We start from the raw sequence: 20537 nt of genomic DNA, 5'->3' as shown, positions 1-20537 counted from the left end.
AGCGCTTCAGCTATTTTCCATATTGCCATATATACGTGTAACCTGTGAAATAGATAATCAGCTCTTGCTGTCTCTAGAGATATTAAAGGAACATGACACACTGTATGTAAAGGCGGCTGCATTTATGTCCCTCACTTGGGACCTTGCTCTGTGTATTTGTCCTCCACCTCAGTATTCACAGGACATTCTAGGACATTTGGTCGTGGCTGTTTCGCCACTACTCACCACACCACTGGCAACTTCACCACTAAAGTAAGTGCCTAAACCCCCTACCCTAAACCCCTTCTTTCCAAAGCCCCCTCTTACCCTAAAAAACGCTACCTCAAGTCCTTAAACACCCTTTGCTAAGCTTACCCTAAAACCCCTTAAATTAATTCCCTACCCAAAACAGTAATACAATTTACATTAGAAGCGGCCGGTGGTGGAGGGTCTGTCTGCGGCCTAACGACGACGGCCAATTGGTCGCAGTGAAACTATTCCGATTCACAGCTGAGTGAGACTACTGACCGCTTCAGCATAATGAGGAACGCACATTTTATTAGAACCAACAGCATGGAAAGTAAAAGTACAATAAGTAGTTATGAAGTTTAAAAAGGAAGTTGGGTATATTGAATCACTGATCTCATCTCATCTCTTCTCTTTCCTCAGGTAAAAACATATTTCAAATTGTCTGTCTGTCCTGATATCCTCCCCTGCTGTGTATTTAGTTCTATTTAGGTAAAAACATATTTCAAATTGTCTGTCTCCAAATCATCCCCCTGCTGTCTTAATTTAATTCAGCTTTCACACTTGTGCAAGACAACACCCATCTTAGAAAAACCATTTGCTTTAACGTCCCTCACATGTGCTAATTAAGTTTGTTAGGCCAGCCAGGTGACTTTGTAAAAGTATATAAGTAAACTCATAGCAGCCATAGCTGCCTGTAGCCATGCTCTTTTAAGCAGATATGTTTAAAGTAGTTATGAAGTTTAAAAAGGAAGTTCAAAAAGAAGTGGAAAAGTGGACACCACCTACTGCTTCTGATTCCTGCATTTGATCTACGTTGGAAAGGAGGATATTATCCCAGACTGCACATCTCAACACTTCACTATTGCTGTGATGCCACCTTTACTTTTATATTTGCTGTGACCTCACTTATTTTCAAATTATGACCTTCCTTCCACCAGTCTCCTTATGTCTCTAACTCTATTCATATATCTCCATCTCTCCTTTCTTCCCCACTTCTCAGTTCACATGAACTCCTTTCTTACCTGCGCCCTCTGTCACCACACAGCTATACACCCTGCACTAAAACACACCCCTACAATTATCCTCACACATTCTCTTTCTATCCATGCTTCTCCTTCTTGCTTCTGGGGATATCTCTCCCAATCCTGGTCCCTGCCTTATTTCTACTTGCTCTCGTCCTCGCCTCCCACATGCAACTTCTACTCCTTCTGGTGTTAACCCCTTCAACCTCATACCCATCCCCTGCCACCCTCCCTCCTCTCTCCCTTTCTCCTGTGCCCTTTGGAATGCTCGCTCCCTCTCTAACAAGTTCCTCTCTGTGAATGACTTCTTTCTCTCTCACTTCCTGCTCCTATTTGCTATAACTGAGACCTGGCGCACCCAGTCTGACTCTGCTCTGGAAGCTACCCTCTCCTATGGTGGCCTTTCCTTCTCCCTCACTCCGTGTCCAGATGGCAGTGGTGGAGGCATGGGGCTCCTGCTCTCCTCTCTCTGCCGTTACCGAACCCTTCCTATTCCCCCCTCTCTTGCTTTTCCCTCCTTTGAGGTTCACACTGTCCAGATCTTCTCTCCTCTCCCTGTCCATGTGGTGGTCATCTATCGCCCACCTACCTCTACTCATCCCCCTTCTGCCTTTCTCTCACTTTGAATCATGGCGCTCTTTCTTTCTCTCAGACTCCCCTGTTCTTCTCCTTGGGGACATCAATTGCCACATTGATAACCCCTCTCTCCCTTGGGCTTCCCGCTTTCTTTCTCTAACCTCTTCTTTTGGCCTTCAACAGTGGACTGCAGCCAGCACCCACAAGGATGGCCACTACTTAGACCTGGTTTTCACTAAAAACTTCTCTCTCTCTGATTTCTCCATTTCCCCTTTTCCTCTCTCTGACCATCACCTCATCTCATTCTCTCTATCTCGCTTCTCCCCTTCTCCACCTCCATCTACCCCCTGGTTCTGCAGAAACCTGCGCTCTATTCACTTACCTGACTTTGAGTCCACTTTACACTCCTCCCTCTCCTCTCTCAGCTCTGCTACAGACCCCGACAACTTGGTCAGGAACTACAACTCTGCCTTGTCCTCCTCTCTTGATCTACATGCCCCGCTTTCTCTCTGCCGCACTCGCCCTTCTAACCATAGACACTGGGTTAATTCCCACACACGCATGCTGCGTTCCTCCACTCGTTCCTCTGAACGCCTCTGGAGGAAATCTCATACTCTCGCAGACTTCCTTCACTACAAATTTATGCTATCCTGTTTCAACTCTGCCCTCTCGCAAGCTAAACAAGCCTACTTTTCTTCACTAATCAACATGCACAAGTCTAACCCACGCCGACTGTTTTCTGTCTTTGATACTCTACTCAAACCACCCTCAGCTGCCTCTCCTTCCTCCATCTCCGCTCAGGACTTTGCTGACTATTTTAAGGAAAAGGTGGAATCCATACGTCAGAACATCCCCTGTTTCTTCCTCCCATCCTACACCTCTTCCTAACTCTCCTCCTGCCTTCCTTGACTCTTTTTCCACTGTCTCAGAGGATGTGTCGCTGTTGATCGCTTCTTCTCCCTCGACCACTTGCCCTCTTGACCCCATTCCCTCCCATCTCCTAAAACCGCTTGCTCCTACTATAATCCCTACGCTCACACACATTTTTAATTCCTCCCTCTGCTCAGGAACCTTTCCATCCTCCTTCAAACATGCAAATCATACCATTACTCAAAAACAGCAAGCTTGACCCTACCTACCTAACTACCGACTTGTCTCCCTCCTGCCTTTTGCCTCTAAACTCCTTGTACGTCTTGTATTCTCTCGCTTGCTCCATTTTCTCAACACCTATTCTCTCCTAGGCACTCTACAATCTGACTTCCGCACTGCTCACTCTACGGAAACAGCCTTCACTAAAATAACTGACAACCTCCATGCTGCCAAAGACAGAGGTCATTACACTCTGCTCATATTACTCGACCTCTCTGCAGCATTTGACACCGTGGAGAATCCTCTTCTCCTTCACATTCTCCATACTCTTGGTATTCGGAACAAAGCTCTATGCCGGATCTCACCCTACCTCTCCCATTGTACTTTCAGTGTCTCTTCTGCTAACACCTCCTCCTCTATTGATCTCTCTGTGGGGGTACCCCAGGGCTCTGTCCTGGGACCTCTTCTCTTTTCTCTGTACACACTCTCTCTAGGTGACCTAATAACATCTTCTGGGTTTAATTATCACCTCTATGCTGACGACACACAAATCAACACTTTTCAACACCCGACCTTACACCTGCTGTATGAACCAAAGTTTCTGAATGTCTCTCTGCTATATCATCCTGGATGGCCCTCCCCTGCCTTAAACTCAACATGGCTAAAACAGCGCTCCTCATACTTCCTCCCAAACTTGGCCCTACTACCTCTTTCCACATTACTGTTGGAACTACGATCATTCACCCAGTAGCCTAAGCACGCTGCGTAGGGGTCACACTCGAATCCTCTCTCACATTCGCGCCTCACATTCAAAACATTTCTAAAACCTATCGCTTTTTCCTACGCAATATAACAAAGATCGCCTTTTCCTCTGTTGCTCGACTGCTAAAACTCTGACTCAGGCCCTCATTCTCTCCCGTCTTGATTACTGTAACCTCCTGCTGTCCGGCCTTCCTGCCTGTCACCTGTCTCCCCTACAATCTATCCTAAACGCTGCTGCCAGAGTCACGCTACTCTTTCCTAGATCTGTCTCAGCATCTCCCCTCATGAAATCAGTCTCCTGGCTTCCGATCAAATCCCGCATCTCACACTCCATTCTTCTCCTCACTTTTAAAGCTTTACACTCTTCTGCCCCTCCTTACATCTCAGCCCTAATTTCTGGTTATGCACCATCCAGACTCTTGCGTTCTTCTCAAGGATGTCTTCTTTCTACCCCCTTTGTATCTAAAACCCTCTCCTGCCTTAAACCTTTTTCACTAACTGCCCCACACCTCTGGAATGCCCTTCCCCTCAGTACCCGACTAGCACCCTCTCTATCCACCTTTAAGACCCAACTTGACACACTTGCTTAAAGAAGCATATGAATAGCTCTGGGTATATTCTGAACACGATACATAAAGCTTGGCCCCCTGCAGACGCATTTACCAGAACTCCCTCCTACTGTCTCTGTACGTTCTCCCTACCTACCAATCAGACTGTAAGCTCCTCGGGGCAGGGACTCCTCTTCCTTAATGTTACTTTAATGCCTGAAGCACTTATTCCCATGATGTTATTTATATTATCTGTTATTTATTTGATTACCATGTGTATTACTACTGTGAAGCGCTATGTACATTAACGGCGCTATATAAATAAAGACATAAAATACAATAAGAATGATACAAATAACCTGCATTTAAAATGTTATAACATTTTATCCTTTTAAAATGCTCGTTTTATGCACCATAAACTAAAGTCAATTTTCATTGGGATTTAGCGTAACACAGATACACGTGTGCACTTATATGTGAACGTGTTAGTCACTGGTTATGCCTAAACATGCCTGGCTTTAGAGATAGGTCTCTCCCCTGTGTGTGTCCTCGTGAGTGTTCAGGCTGGATAACTGACCAAATCCTTTCCCACATTCTCCACATACATGCGGTCTCTCCCCTGTGTGTGTGTCCTCTTGTGTATGTTCAGGTGGGAAAACCGATGAAATCCCTTCCCACATTCCCCACATACATGCGGTCTCTCCCCTGTGTGTTCCTTCTTCTGTCTGGCCAGGTTGGATAAGTCACTAAATCCGTTCCCACATTCCCCACATACATATGGTCTCTCCCCTGTGTGTGTCCTCGTGTGTGTGTTCAGGTGGGATAACACACTAAATCCCTTCCCACATTCTCCACATACATGCGGTCACTCCCCTGTGTGTGTCCTCTTGTGTATGTTCAGGTGGGAAAACAGATGAAATCCCTTCCCACATTCCCCACATACATGCGGTCTCTCCCCTGTGTGTTCCTTCTTGTGTCTGCCAGGTTGGATAAGTCACTAAATCCGTTCCCACATTCCCCACATACATATGGTCTCTCCCCTGTGTGTGTCCTCGTGTGTGTGTGTTCAGGTGGGATAACACACTAAATCCCTTCCCACATTCCCCACATACATGCGGTCTCTCCGCTGTGTGTCCCTTCTTGTGTCTGTTCAGGCTGGATAAGTCACTAAATCCCTTCCCACATTCCATACATACTGTACATGCGGTCTCTCCCCTGTGTGTGTCCTCTCGTGCGTGTTCAGGGTGGACAACCGACTAAATCCCTTCCCACATTCCCCACATACATGCGGTCTCTCCCCTGTGTGTTCCTTCTTGTGTCTGGCCAGGTTGGATAAGTCACTAAATCCCTTCCCACATTCCCCACATACATACGGTCTCTCCCCTGTGTGTGTCCTCGTGTGTGTGTTCAGGTGGTATAACACACTAAATCCCTTCCCACATTCCCCACATACATGCGGTCTCTCCCCTGTGTGTGACATCTTGTGTGTGTTCAGGTTGGATAACACACAAAATCCCTTCCCACATTCCCCACATACATGCGGTCTCTCCCCTGTGTGTGTCCTCTTGTGTGTGTTCAGGTGGGATACGTGACTAAATCCCTTCCCACATTCCCCACATACATACGGTCTCTCCCCTGTGTGTGACCTCTTGTGTGTGTTCAGGCTGGATAACTGACTAAATCCCTTCCCACATTCCCCACAGACATGTGGTCTCTCCCCTGTGTGTATCCTCATGTGTGTGTTCAGGTGGGATAACACACTAAATCCCTTCCCACATTCCCTACATACATGCGGTCTCTCCCCTGTGTGTGTCCTCTCGTGTGTGTTCAGGTGAGATAACACACTAAATCCCTTCCCACATTCCCCACATACATGCGGTCTCTCCCCTGTGTGTATCCTCTTGTGTATGTTCAAATTGGCTAACCGACTAAATCCCTTCCCACATTCCCCACATACATGTGGTCTCTCCCCTGTGTGTGTCCTCTTGTGTCTGTTCAGGTGGTATAACACACTAAATCCCTTCCCACATTCCCCACATACATGCGGTCTCTCCCCTGTGTGTGTCCTCTTGTGTCTGTTCAGGTGGTATAACACACTAAATCCCTTCCCACATTCCCCACATACATGCGGTCTCTCCCCTGTGTGTGACATCTTGTGTGTGGTCAGGTTGGATAACACACTAAATCCCTTCCCACATTCCCCACATACATGCGGTCTCTCCCCTGTGTGTGTCCTCTTGTGTGTGTTCAGGCTGGATAACACACTAAATCCCTTCCCACATTCCCTACATACATGCGGTCTCTCCCCTGTGTGTGTCCTCTCGTGTGTGTTCAGGTGAGATAACACACTAAATCCCTTCCCACATTCCCCACATACATGCGGTCTCTCCCCTGTATGTATCCTCTTGTGTATGTTCAAATTGGCTAACCGACTAAATCCCTTCCCACATTCCCCACATACATGTGGTCTCTCCCCTGTGTGTGTCCTCTTCTGTAGGATCTGATCTGATAACCAAGTCAGACTCTTCCCACTTTCTCCAAGATCTTTTCCTTTGGCAGCTGCTAATATATATCTTTTGGGATGAGAAGCAGTTACATTGTTTATTAATTGCATTGACGGGTTGAAAGATGCATTTTCTGTCCTATTTATTAGAATGTTGCAAGATTGTTCTGTCCTCATCTTTTCCATATACTCAGCTGGGTGTTTGAACTTCAGATGTTTGAGGAGGTAATCCGGACTGCTAAAAGCAACCTTGCAGTGTTGGCATGGGTGGGTTATTGGTGCTTGGCTTTGTACTAGATGAGACAAAAAAGTCACTGTTACACAAACTGTCTTACAAAAGGCCATGCAGGAGAGGTAAGTTGGCATATCACAAAAAGTTCAGGATGAAAGTAAACTGTAGACGTACATTGTAAAAATGAAGGGTTTAGCACAACATGTGCAGCATTAGGGCCGGAGAGCAGATGTAGTGGATCATACATTTAAAGTAGATCATAATATTTAAAAGGAAATCTCAGTAGCTGCAAAACACCAATTAAAGTGGAAGAAATCTTGTCAAATCCTTTGATAGATAGTAAGTCGATAGTTTCAGTTGTGAAGGTATGATTAAAAATGTTTGTACAATTAATAGAAAACGTGTCTCATTAGAAGCTCACATATCAGTCACCGGGTGTTCCCGTTACCGCACCATGTACCAGGTCTCTAATAGTTATAGGATGACCAACTTTCTGCTAAATATCCATTGTTAAATCAGGAACCAAATGCCCAATTATTGTATTTGACATCACAGATGTTATTCAGACTTAATTAAGTTATACCTTTTTTAATACAATTGTTTAAAAGTTAAAACATTTTTAGGGAACAAGGAGTCTGTACTTGTGTTACTGATTTTCCCCCATACAAACATTGCATGTTATTAAAATATAATATATATATATATATATATTACACAGTGCTCGACAAACCCGGTCGCCAACTCGCCAGCTGCGATCGGATATTGGCTCGTGGCCAGTAACCCTTTCCCTTCTCTGCACAAAAAAAAAATCCCCTGTTCAGGGAAAAAAAAAAAATCGAAAAATAAAAATTCGTAGCTGATTGGCTGTGACGCAGGATGGAGTTGCCAGGACTTCTAACCGCCCTTTCTGCATGGGCAAGTAATGGGGGGGGGGAGGGGTTGAGTGCGGGCGTGTCTGTTGCTCCTCTTCCTCCTCATATCCTCCTGTATAATTGTGTCAGCTCCTATAATTTACAATTTACTGATCCGGTCATGGAGGTGTTTGGACAGATTCTTCAGGTGGGGGGAATTTAATGCACTTTAAATATTTATATACTGTATATAATGATATATTCTTCCCCCTCTCTCCGGTGCTCCCGCTACCCGCGCGGTTCGGAACATACTGTAAAAGCCGGGGGTTTTCCCTCCCCCCCCTCCGGTCCGCGCGGGTCACATACTGTACTGTCCGGGATGTTTCTTACCCCCCTCCCCCCTCCGGTGTTCCCGCTGCCCGCGCGGGTCACATACTGTACTGGCCGGGGTGTTTCTCGCCGCCCCCCCCCCCTCCGGTGTTCCTGCTGCCAGCGCGGGCCACATACTGTACTGGCCGGGGTGTTTCTCAACCCCCACCCCTCCGGTGTTCCCGCTGCCCGCGCGGGTCACGTAGTGGCCGGGGTGTTTCTCACCCCCCTCCCCCTCCGGTGTTCCCGCTGCCAGCGCGGGTCTCGTAATGGCCGGGGTGTTTCTCGCCCCCCCCCCCTCTCCGATGTTCCTGCTGTCCGCGCGGGTTGGAACATGCTGTAGTGGCCGGGGTGTTTCTTTCCCCCCCCCCCCCTCCTGTGTTCCCGCTGCCCGCGCGGGTCTGAAGATGTTGCAGTTGCCAGTGATTCTCTCTCCTCGGTGCTCGGGCGGGCGGAAGTAGCGGGGTGTTTCTCCCCTCTGGCGCACGTCCCTTCCCGTGTGTGTATGGGTATGAGAGAGAATGTGTGTGTGCAGGACACCAGAATGTGTGTGCAGGACACCAGAATGTGTGTGCAGGACACCCCCCAGTCAGTCACCCCCCCTCCACCAGTCAGTCAAAAGTCTCTCTGTCTCTCTCCCCTCTCTGTCTCTCTCCCCTCTCTGTCTCTCTCCCCTCTCTGTCTCTCTCCCCTCTCTGTCTCTCTCCCCTCTCTGTCTCTCTCCCCTCTCTGTCTCTCTCCCCTCTCTGTCTCTCTCCCCTCTCTGTCTCTCTCCCCTCTCTGTCTCTCTCCCCTCTCTGTCTCTCTCCCCTCTCTGTCTCTGCCTCACACTCTCGATCTGGATATCTTTTTTACCCTGTATATCTTAACTGCCCTATACTACACCGAAATAACCTATACTGCTTTCTTCCAGCTCTGACTGAAGCTTCACACGGGAGACATTGGTATCCTCCCTAACCCAGAAGACAGGTAGGGAACATCTCCCCTCCAATGTATAACATTGCGGGAATGAGAGTACCTGGACATTGAAGGACTGCGGATCAGGTAAGATCCCAGGCGGGATTGCTGCTTTAAATATTGTGAAGCGGGGGCATCCAGACACTGGTTAAGGGGTGCTGGAAACTAGTCATTCACTTCTGGCTTTTTTTTCTAGATCCGACATTTATACACACACACACACACACACACACACACACACACACACACACACACACACACACACACACACACACACACACACACACACACACACACACACACACACACACACACACACACACACACACACACACACACACACACACGTAACAAGGACTAATTGTAGTACAATGTAATACAATAAATAAACCTATGTCAAAACGAATGTTCTTACTAGGAATTTATTCAATTTATTTTATTTATGTATTTTTTAAAAAGCGGGGCGGACTAGGTGGCGAGTAGATTTTTTGGTTCGGCGAGTAGATTTTTGGGTGATTTGTCAAGCACTGTATATATATATATATATGCCCCACACTGATGAGACCCAATTAAGGTCAAAACAGCTGTCTGTGGGTGGTTTTCTGGGTATGCACCTTAACCCTGGCTGTGCTCAAAGCTGTGACCATGCAGCAAGCTTAAGCCTATAGGGAAACCATGTTAAAAATGGTTTTTGAAGCAAAAAGTGGCACTGTGTGCTCATTTGCATGTCATTTCCCAGAATCCCTTGCTGCAGTGGAAGTGCGGTGTGCTGGGTGATAATGGGGAAAGGTGGGGTTGCAGACCTGCCTAAGATATGCAGATGAGCATACAGTTGTATTTACAATTTGTGTATATATATATATATATATATATATATATATATATATATATATATATATATATATATATATATATATATATATATATATATATATATATATATATATATATATATATATATATATATATATATATATATATTTATTGGAACAGGATGAACGGCAGAAATACCGCAAATATTTTAACACCTACTGCAGCCCTGTCTTTTCTATGTATATAATGGCCAATATACTGCCCATTATATACATAGGCAAGATAAGCTAAACCAACATGGAATAGATGATAAAATAGTTATTAAAATACATTACAGTACATGTTAACCCTTAGTAGTCCATGGGTCAACAAGTCACCGGTTTCTGCTGCTAGCTGCTCCAGGGGAGGTTAACTCCCTGTAGGCTGGAAAGCACCTTTGTAGCACACATTCTAGCAGATAGACAGTGACTGTAATATATATATTAATATATATATTACAGTCACGGTCTATATTAATATATATATTACAGTCACTGTCTATCTGCTAGAATGTGGTGCTACAAAAGGTGCTTTCCAGCCTACAGGGAGTTAACCTCCCCTGGAGCAGCTAGCAGCAGAAACCGGTGACTTGTTGACCCATGGACTACTAAGGGGTTAACATGTACTGTAATGTATTTTAATAACTATTTTATCATCTATTCCATGTTGGTTTAGCTTATCTTGCCTATGTATATAATGGGCAGTATATTGGCCATTATATACATAGAAAAGACAGGGCTGCAGTAGGTGTTAAAATATTTGCGGTATTTCTGCCGTTCATCCTGTTCCAATAATATCGGAACTTGACGTATGGCCTTTTTACTTGAAAATGTGATATTATGCCTGTTTTGTATCGGATTTGATGCTTTTAACGGTCCAATTAAAAGTGCTTTATTTTGGCGTTGCAACGCTGATTCATTGTTTGATAATAATAATAAGGCACTTTTTTATTGGCGTAAATACGGCATTTTGGTTACTGCAGCTTGATGTATCCGGCCCTTTGACTCAAGTCAGGTTTAGTGATATTAAGTTCTAGTTGACCTGTAATGGTGTATGCAGATCTATCACTATTTACAATTCAACATCAGTAATAAGACAATAGAGATGTAAAAACCATAAAACACACACATTCCTGATTACCTGGTGCTGCGCGTTACTTTTCCACAGCGTACCCCACTTCATACCAAGCTCTTTCCCATATTCATCTCCATACCAGAGCAGGAGCTCTGTGTGTGGGGGGAGGTCTGTGCAGGTTCTGTAGTAGATTTTCCTGTGGTCCTGCAACGCCACAAGGTTCTGTTCTTCCTCGTTTCTCACACAATTTACAAACCTAAATTGGGACAGTTAGTGAGGTCTCAAAGTAATGTCTATTTTATAAAAGAAGAGCTGAAAAAAGATACAAGTTGTTAATAGTTACATAGTTATATAGTAGATGAGGTTGAAAAAATACATACGTCCATCAAGTTCAACCTATGCTAAATTTAGAGAACAGATACTTTATCCTATATCTATACTTACTTATTGATCCAGAGGAAGGCAAACAAAAACCCCAGTGACATACCATCCAATGATATATCATAAGGAAAAAATACATTCCTTCCGACTCCAGAATTGGCAATCGGATTACTCCCTGGATCAACATCCTTCCATGTTTCACAGTCTCCATGGGTAATGAATTCCACATTTTAACTGCCTTACTGTAAAGAACCCTTTCCTTTGTTGCTGGTGAAATCTCCTTTTCTCCACCCTCAAGGGATGACCCGAGTCCTCTGTACTGTCCTTGGGATAAATAGTTCTTTTGAAAGCTCTCTGTACTGTCCTCGAATATATTTGTATATAGTTATCATATCCCCTCCTAGACGCCTCTTTTATAATGTAAATACTGTAGATCTAATTTAGCTAGCCTCTCCTCAAAAGTTAGATTGTCCATCCCCTTTATTAATTTGGTGGCTCTTCTCTGCACTCTCTAGTTCCATAATGTCTTTACTAAGGAGTGGTACCCAAAATTGGACTCCATATTCAGGTTTGGTCTTACTAATCTATACTATATTTCTAAGTTAGATTCCGTTTGTTTGTTTGTTTGTTTGTATGTCCGAAGCATCGAAATCTCACAAATGGCACGACGTAGATGTCCTGGCAGCGAGGGGAGATGCGCAGCAGCGCGGGGAGATGTGCGGCAGCAGGGGGGGGGGAGTGAGGGGGCGGGGAGATGTGCCGGCAGCAGGGGGAGACACAGACACACACACAGAAAGACACAGACACACACAGAGACAAATCTTCCCCGCTCTACATCTCCCTCCCCTCCTCCCTAAAAACCTGTTTGTCCTCGCCGATATTAAAAAACAGACCAAAAATATTGTCTACTCAGGTGTGAAGGATTAAAATAAATAACTTTCACATTACATTTTTTTATAATACAATGTATTCAATATTATATTCTTGCTTCCCAAATGCATAACCTAACATTATCTGTATTAAACATGTTCTGCCATTTACCTGCCCAAGTTTCCAGTCTCTCCAAGTCCTTCTGGAGAGAAATTACATCCTGCTCTGATTCTACTACCTTACACAATTAAGTATCATCTGCAAGATGGAGACTTTGCTCTCGATGAACAACCTCAAGGTCATTACTAAACAAGTTAAAAAGCAGGGGTCCCAGTACCAATACCTGAGGTACTCCACTCATGACCTTAGCCCAACCTGCAATAGTTCCATTTATGACAACCCTCTGTTGTCTATCCGACAACTAAATTTCAATCCAGGTGCATATATTTGCTTTATTTTGTGCACCAACCTTGTGTGTGGAACCATATCAAAAGCCTTGGCAAAATCTAAGTAGACCACATCAACTGCATTACCCTGGTCTAAATTCCTACTTACCTCCTCAAAGAAACAAATAAGGTTAGTTTGGCATGATCTATCCTTCATAAATCCATGCTTACTAATTTTGTTTTCCATTAGGTATTCCTGAATATTATGCCGTATTAAATCTTCAAGTAGCTTCCCCACTATTGAGTCAGGCTTACAGGTCTATAATTCCCCGGTTTTGATCTAGCTCCCTTTTTAAATAAAGGCATCACATCTGCTTTACGCCAATCTTGTGGTACTGAGCCTGTGGAAATGGACCCCTTGAATATTAAATGTAATGGTTTGGCTATTACTGAGCTTAACTTGTGAGAACTCTTGGATGTATGCCATCGGGGCCAGGTGCCTTATTTACTTTAATTTTTTCAAGCCGCTTATGAACTTCTTCCTCAGTTAACCAATTGTTCATTAATATGAAGGTTGTGGCTTCCTCCTGCAGCACTACTATTGAACTTGATTCTTCCCTGGTAAACACAGAGGCAAAGAATTTGTTTAATACCTCTGCTTTTTCATAATCTCCAATAATCTGCTACTATATTTTATTTTCTCATTAAGGTACTTAAAGAACTTTTTAGGGTTCATCTTACTTTCTATTGCAATCCTTTTTTCATTATCCATTTTTGCTAATTTATTGCCCTTTGCAGTTTTTGTTACATTCCTTATAATTCTGATACGATGTCTCCGTCCCTTCTGACTTCAAGAATCTTAACGCATACCTCTTCTTTTCCATTTCCTCCCCTACCTGTTTATTTAGCCACATTGGTTTTGACTTATTTATTTTATACTTATTACCCAAAGGTATACACTGATGAGTGTGCTTTTCTAACAATGTTTTAATTACTGCCCATTATCTTCTACATTTTTCCCTGAACAAACTTAATCCCAATGTAACCTTGTTGAACCCAAGTTATCTGTTTTTTGATCCTTTATTTAACACTAGCTGAGAGACCCGGCGTTGCCCGGGAGTACAATTTCCCGCTCCCCCTCTCTCTCCACGCCCCCTGTCTGTTTCTATGCTCCGCCCTCGCTGTTTGTGTTCCCCCCCCTACACACACACACACACACCACACACACGGTCCCCCACACACACTGTCGTCCCCCACACTGCCCCCCCCCACACACACACACTGCCCCCCCACACACACACTGCCCCCCCCCACACACACACACTGCCCCCCCTCCCCCCACACACACTGCCCCCCCCCCCCACACACACTGCCCCCCCCCCCCCACACACACTGCCCCCCCCCCCCCCACACACTGCCCCCCCCCCCCCCACACACTGCCCCCCCCCCCCACACACTGCCCCCCCCCCCACACACTGCCCCCCCCCCCACACACACTGCCCCCCCCCCCCCACACACACTGCCCCCCCCCCCACACACACTGCCCCCCCCCCACACACACTGCCCCCCCCCCCACACACACTGCCCCCCCCCCCACACACACTGCCCCCCCCCCCCACACACACTGCCCCCCCCCCCCACACACACTGCCCCCCCCCCCCACACACACTGCCCCCCCCCCCCCCACACACACTGCCCCCCCCCCCCCACACACACTGCCCCCCCCACCCACACACACTGCCCCCCCCCCACCACACACACACTGCCCCCCCCCACCACACACACACTGCCCCCCCCACCACACACACACTGCCCCCCCCACACACACTGCCCCCCCCACACACACTGCCCCCCCCCACCACACACACACTGCCCCCCCCCACCACACACACACTGCCCCCCCCCCACCACACACACACTGCCCCCCCCCACCACACACACACTGCCCCCCCCCACCACACACACACTGCCCCCCCCCACCACACACACACTGCCCCCCCCCACCACACACACACTGCCCCCCCCCACCACACACACTGCCCCCCCCCACACACACACACACTGCCCCCCCCCCACACACACACACACTGCCCCCCCCCCCACACACACACACTGCCCCCCCCCCACACACACACTGCCCCCCCCCCCACACACACACTGCCCCCCCCCCCACACACACACTGCCCCCCCCCCCACACACACACTGCCCCCCCCCCCACACACACACTGCCCCCCCCCCCCACACACACACTGCCCCCCCCCCCACACACACACTGCCCCCCCCCCACACACACACTGCCCCCCCCCCCACACACACACTGCCCCCCCCCCACACACACACTGCCCCCCCCCCCCACACACACACTGCCCCCCCACACCACACACACACTGCCCCCCCACACCACACACACACTGCCCCCCCACACCACACACACACTGCCCCCCCACACCACACACACACTGCCCCCCCACATCACACACACACTGCCCCCCCACATCACACACACACTGCCCCCCCACATCACACACACACTGCCCCCCCACACCACACACACACTGCCCCCCCACACCACACACACACTGCCCCCCCACATCACACACACACTGCCCCCCCACACCCACACACACTGCCCCCCCACCCCACACACTGCCCCCCCACCCCACACACTGCCCCCCCACCCCACACACTGCCCCCCCCACCCCACACACTGCCCCCCCCACCCCACACACTGCCCCCCCCCACCCCACACACTGCCCCCCCCACCCCACACACTGCCCCCCCCACCCCACACACTGCCCCCCCCACCCCACACACTGCCCCCCCCACCCCACACACTGCCCCCCCCCACCCCACACACTGCCCCCCCCCACCCCACACACTGCCCCCCCCCCACCCCACACACTGCCCCCCCCCACCCCACACCTGCCCCCCCCCACCCCACACACTGCCCCCCCCCACCCCACACACTGCCCCCCCCCACCCCACACACTGCCCCCCCCCAACACACTGCCCCCCCCCCAACACACTGCCCCCCCACACACACACACACACTGCCCCCCCCACACACACACACTGCCCCCCCACACACACACACACTGCCCCCACACCACACACACTGCCCCCCCACACCACACACACACTGCCCCCCCACACCACACACACACACTGCCCCCCCACACCACACACACACACTGCCCCCCCACACCACACACACACACTGCCCCCCCACACCACACACACACACTGCCCCCCCACCACACACACACACTGCCCCCCCCACACCACACACACACTGCCCCCCCACACCACACACACACTGCCCCCCCCCCACACACACTGCCCCCCCCCCACACACACTGCCCCCCCCCCCACACACACTGCCCCCCCCCCACACACACTGCCCCCCCCCCACACACACTGCCCCCCCCCCACACACACTGCCCCCCCCCCACACACACTGCCCCCCCCCACACACACTGCCCCCCCCCCCACACACACTGCCCCCCCCCCCCCCCACACACACTGCCCCCCCCCCCCACACACACTGCCCCCCCCCCCCCCACACACACTGCCCCCCCCCCCACACACACTGCCCCCCCCCCCCACACACACTGCCCCCCCCCCCCCACACACACTGCCCCCCCCCCCCCCACACACACTGCCCCCCCCCCCCCACACACACTGCCCCCCCCCCCACACACACTGCCCCCCCCCCCCCACACACACTGCCCCCCCCCCCACACACACTGCCCCCCCCCCCACACACACTGCCCCCCCCCCCCCCCCACACACACTGCCCCCCCCCCCCCACACACACTGCCCCCCCCCCCACACACACTGCCCCCCCCCCACACACACTGCCCCCCCCCCCCCACACACACTGCCCCCCCCCCCCCACACACACTGCCCCCCCCCCCCACACACACTGCCCCCCCCCCCCCACACACACTGCCCCCCCCCCACACACACTGCCCCCCCCCCACACACACTGCCCCCCCCCCCACACACACTGCCCCCCCCCCACACACACTGCCCCCCCCCCCACACACACTGCCCCCCCCCCACACACACTGCCCCCCCCCCCACACACACTGCCCCCCCCCCACACACACTGCCCCCCCCCCCACACACACTGCCCCCCCCCCCCACACACACTGCCCCCCCCCCCACACACACTGCCCCCCCCCCACACACACTGCCCCCCCCCCACACACACTGCCCCCCCCCCCACACACACTGCCCCCCCCCCCACACACACTGCCCCCCCCCCCACACACACTGCCCCCCCCCCCACACACACACTGCCCCCCCCCCACACACACTGCCCCCCCCCCACACACACTGCCCCCCCCCCCCCACACACTGCCCCCCCCCCCACACACACACTGCCCCCCCCCACACACACACTGCCCCCCCCCACACACACACTGCCCCCCCCACACACACACTGCCCCCCCCCACACACACACTGCCCCCCCCCCACACACACACACTGCCCCCCCCCCACACACACACACTGCCCCCCCCCACACACACACTGCCCCCCCCCCACACACACACTGCCCCCCCCCCACACACACACTGCCCCCCCCCCACACACACACTGCCCCCCCCCCCACACACACACTGCCCCCCCCCCCACACACACACACACTGCCCCCCCCCCCCCACACACACACTGCCCCCCCCCACACACACACTGCCCCCCCCCACACACACACTGCCCCCCCCCCACACACACACTGCCCCCCCCCCCCACACACACACTGCCCCCCCCCCACACACACACACTGCCCCCCCCACACACACTGCCGTCCTTCCCACACACACTGCCGTCCTTCCCACACACACTGCCGTCCTTCCCAACACACACACACACTGTCCCCCCCACACACACACTGTCCCCCCCCCCCACACACACACACTATCCCCCCCCCCACACACACACTGTCCCCCCGACACACACTGTGGTCCCCCCACATACACACTGCCCCCCCCCCACACACACACTGTCCATCCTACCCCCCCCACCACCACACACACAAAGCCCCCTCCCCTATTACAGGACCACAAAGCCCCCTCCCCTGTATTCTTCCGAAGGTACAGACCACAAAGCCCCCTCCCCTCTGCCAGGACTCACAGCACCGCTCGTCTCTCCCACGCTCCTCCGATTGTCGCGCGCTTAGCCGTTCTCTGCTCTCCCTCCTCCCGTCCGGGGAGCGCTGCGCATTTACCCCCTCTCTGCACCTGTGAGCGCGAGCTACCGGGAAGCTTGCAGCAGGGAAGGTGCGGGGTCTGTCCAGCTGAGGGGGGAGAGTGACAGCCACCAGGAGGGGGGAGAGTGACAGCCACCAGGAGGGGGGAAGGTGAGCTGCGGTCCGGCTGACGGGGGAGAGTGACGGCCACTGGGAGAGGGGGGGTGGTGTGTGTGCGTGCTCTCTCACAGTGTGCGGTGTTGGTCAGAGGCGCACGTGGTCATGGTGTGAGGAGAGTGTGCGTGTGTGTCTCTTCTCCCTGCCTGGCTCCTCCCTGCCTGGCCCGCAGGCCAATGAGCTGTCCAGCAGACATACACACACAAACATTATTTGAGACTTATATATAGATGAGACCATGTTATGATCACTGTTACCCAAATATTCCAGGACTTGAATATTTGACATTACTTCTACCTTGTTTGATATTGCCAAATCCAGTACTGCCCCTCTCCTTGTTGGTTCCTCAATAATTTGGGTCATATAATTGTCTTTAAGCACTCCCAAAAAACTGTTTCCTTTGGCTGTAATGCTAATCTCATTGCCCCAGTCTACGTCTGGATAATTAAAATCACCCATTATGCAAACATGACCTAGTTTTGATGCCTTCTCCATTTGCAACAGTATTTTAGCTTCCTCAATCCCCAGATATTTGGTGGTTTATAGCAGGGGTGCACAAACTTATCTTCATGCGTCCCCCATCTCCTCTCCCCTCCGGCTTGCGCCCCATACCCCCGCACGGCCCCGGCGTCAAATTACGTTGCAGGGTCGTGTGTCGTCACGTTGCGGGGCCTCTCTAACACCCGCGGGCCCCCCAGACAATCTAGCGCCCCCACTTTGCGCACCGCAGGTTTATAGCATATCTCTACAAACATTTTCTTTGTATTTTTACCTCCGCTGAATTTCTATCCACAAGGTCTCTACATAATTTTAGATCCAGTTTAACATATAAAGCATACTTCACCTTCTCTTCTATACATACATACATACACACACACACACACACACACACGCACACGCACACGCACACACACACACACACACACACACACAAATATATGTTGAACAATTTTATTAAAACAGGGCAAGCAAATTCCCTGATGTATTGATATATTACGAAGATAAAAAACAATGGTACAATGTATAAGAAACAAATATAGGCAATTATAAGCTGTATTTCAGTAAATAGAGGGAGGGGGAGAGGGGGGCGTCCGGACACTCACCGCAGAGGGGGGATCCTGCCTGACTCTCCCGGCCCCTCCCAGCTGCTGCATGTGGGGGAGACGCTGCTGCTGCTCTCTGCCCGGCTGAGAAGGGATTGCTTCCTGCTGCCCATGTGCTTCCGGTCTAGAGCGACCACGTGACCAGCTGCAGCCAATCACAGCAATAATAATAACCAGCAGCAGAGGGGTTAATGTTAAAGGGGATGAGACCTATGGTTTGAAGGGTAATGCTGCACTCCCCAAGGGAAAAAATATGATATCAATACCGGTGCTCCTGGTCAGGAATCTCTGCTAGGTTCTCCCAATATCATGTATGAAAGGAAAAGCCTGGGCACTGCGGATTTCTGCATAGAAAATGTATTAGCCAATAGTTGCCGTTTCGCCCTCAGGGGCCTTTCTCAAAAGCAAAAGGCATAATGAATAAATAACATGTGAGAAGTTCCATATATAGACCCCACCACAAGTCTCCTTAATTGTCTCTGATAGATGTAATTATCTTCCTTAAGTCTCAATCCATCTTTCTGATGATGCACAAGGCTGATATACAGTCTCATTTGCTCCAAAATCTCCTTCAAATCCCGCGATGTTGTGATGTCATCAGTAGGTTCCTGTCCTCGCGTTGTCCTGCCGTCTCTGCTCTCCATTTTGCCATTCTGATGATGTAATTCTTTCCTTCATCCATTCCAGTAGTGGGGCGGTGCTTATCATTCACTCCTCCTTCCACATTCATTGGCAAGTGATGTCATCAGTAACCGGAGTCGCTGTACTTCTTTCCCTGTGAGGTTTATCAGTACACAAGAAAGAGACTTAGAAAATGTCTGTTTTAACCCTATGAGTGAATCGGAAGGCACAGGCTGCAATGTATATTCCAATTAAAAATTAAAATCTGTATTTTATTTTAAAATACTTAAAAAAAAAAAAACTCCAGAGGTGTGTATGTTATTTTATACCCCATATGAACGAAAGGCAAACATACAAACCAATACACCAATCAGAGAACTCCAACAGCAGCAGGTAAAGAATCATCGTTCAGTAAGAAAACAGCCTAAGGATAAATGATCGTTTAGCCCTCTTGGAAAAACTGTATCCAACGTGAATATCCAATAAGCCTCGCGTTGCAATAAAAATATATCTTTATCCATACCTGTCATGCTGTTTTTACCTGTTCTATACCCATTACTTTAAGTGAGGTCACTGAATGCCTGAACTCCCTGCAGTGTTTTATTAATTCTGTTTCTGCATTATTAATCTTGCTTTTATGCTCAATATATCGCGTTTTGAGCATACTTTTAGTCTTGCCAAAGTAGCATAAGCCACATGGGCATGTGATCTTATAAATGACAGGCATAGTGGTGCAAGTG

General features: G+C 50.1%; 1 protein-coding gene across 2 annotated transcripts; it reads right to left on the bottom strand.

The window, feature by feature from the left end:
- Positions 1–515: 515 nt before the first annotated feature.
- LOC142476758 (uncharacterized) lies at positions 516–20016 on the bottom strand. Of its 2 annotated transcripts, XM_075581926.1 has the most exons (3): positions 19177–20015; positions 11130–11319; positions 516–7021 (listed from the first exon to the last, which is right to left on the bottom strand). In XM_075581926.1, the coding sequence occupies exon 3, from the start codon at positions 6912–6914 to the stop codon at positions 5376–5378; it is 1539 nt and encodes a 512-aa protein (XP_075438041.1). In that variant the 5' UTR covers positions 6915–7021; positions 11130–11319; positions 19177–20015; the 3' UTR covers positions 516–5375. The 2 variants fall into 2 exon arrangements, with proteins under 2 accessions (XP_075438041.1, XP_075438042.1); XM_075581927.1 differs by lacking the exon at positions 11130–11319 and having other exon boundaries at positions 19177–20016.
- Between the last annotated feature and the right edge of the window lie 521 nt (positions 20017–20537).

Source organism: Ascaphus truei, unplaced genomic scaffold (genome assembly GCF_040206685.1).
Source record: "Ascaphus truei isolate aAscTru1 unplaced genomic scaffold, aAscTru1.hap1 HAP1_SCAFFOLD_1704, whole genome shotgun sequence".
Taxonomy (NCBI): domain Eukaryota; kingdom Metazoa; phylum Chordata; class Amphibia; order Anura; family Ascaphidae; genus Ascaphus; species Ascaphus truei.
The sequence above is the reverse complement of the archived record's forward strand: the minus strand, read 5'-3'. Positions and strand labels throughout refer to the sequence as shown.

Coding starts and splice junctions, on each gene's coding strand:
- LOC142476758 (XM_075581927.1), bottom strand. CDS start 6,914: ATGGAAAAGATGAGGACAGAACAATCTTGCAACATTCTAATAAATAGG.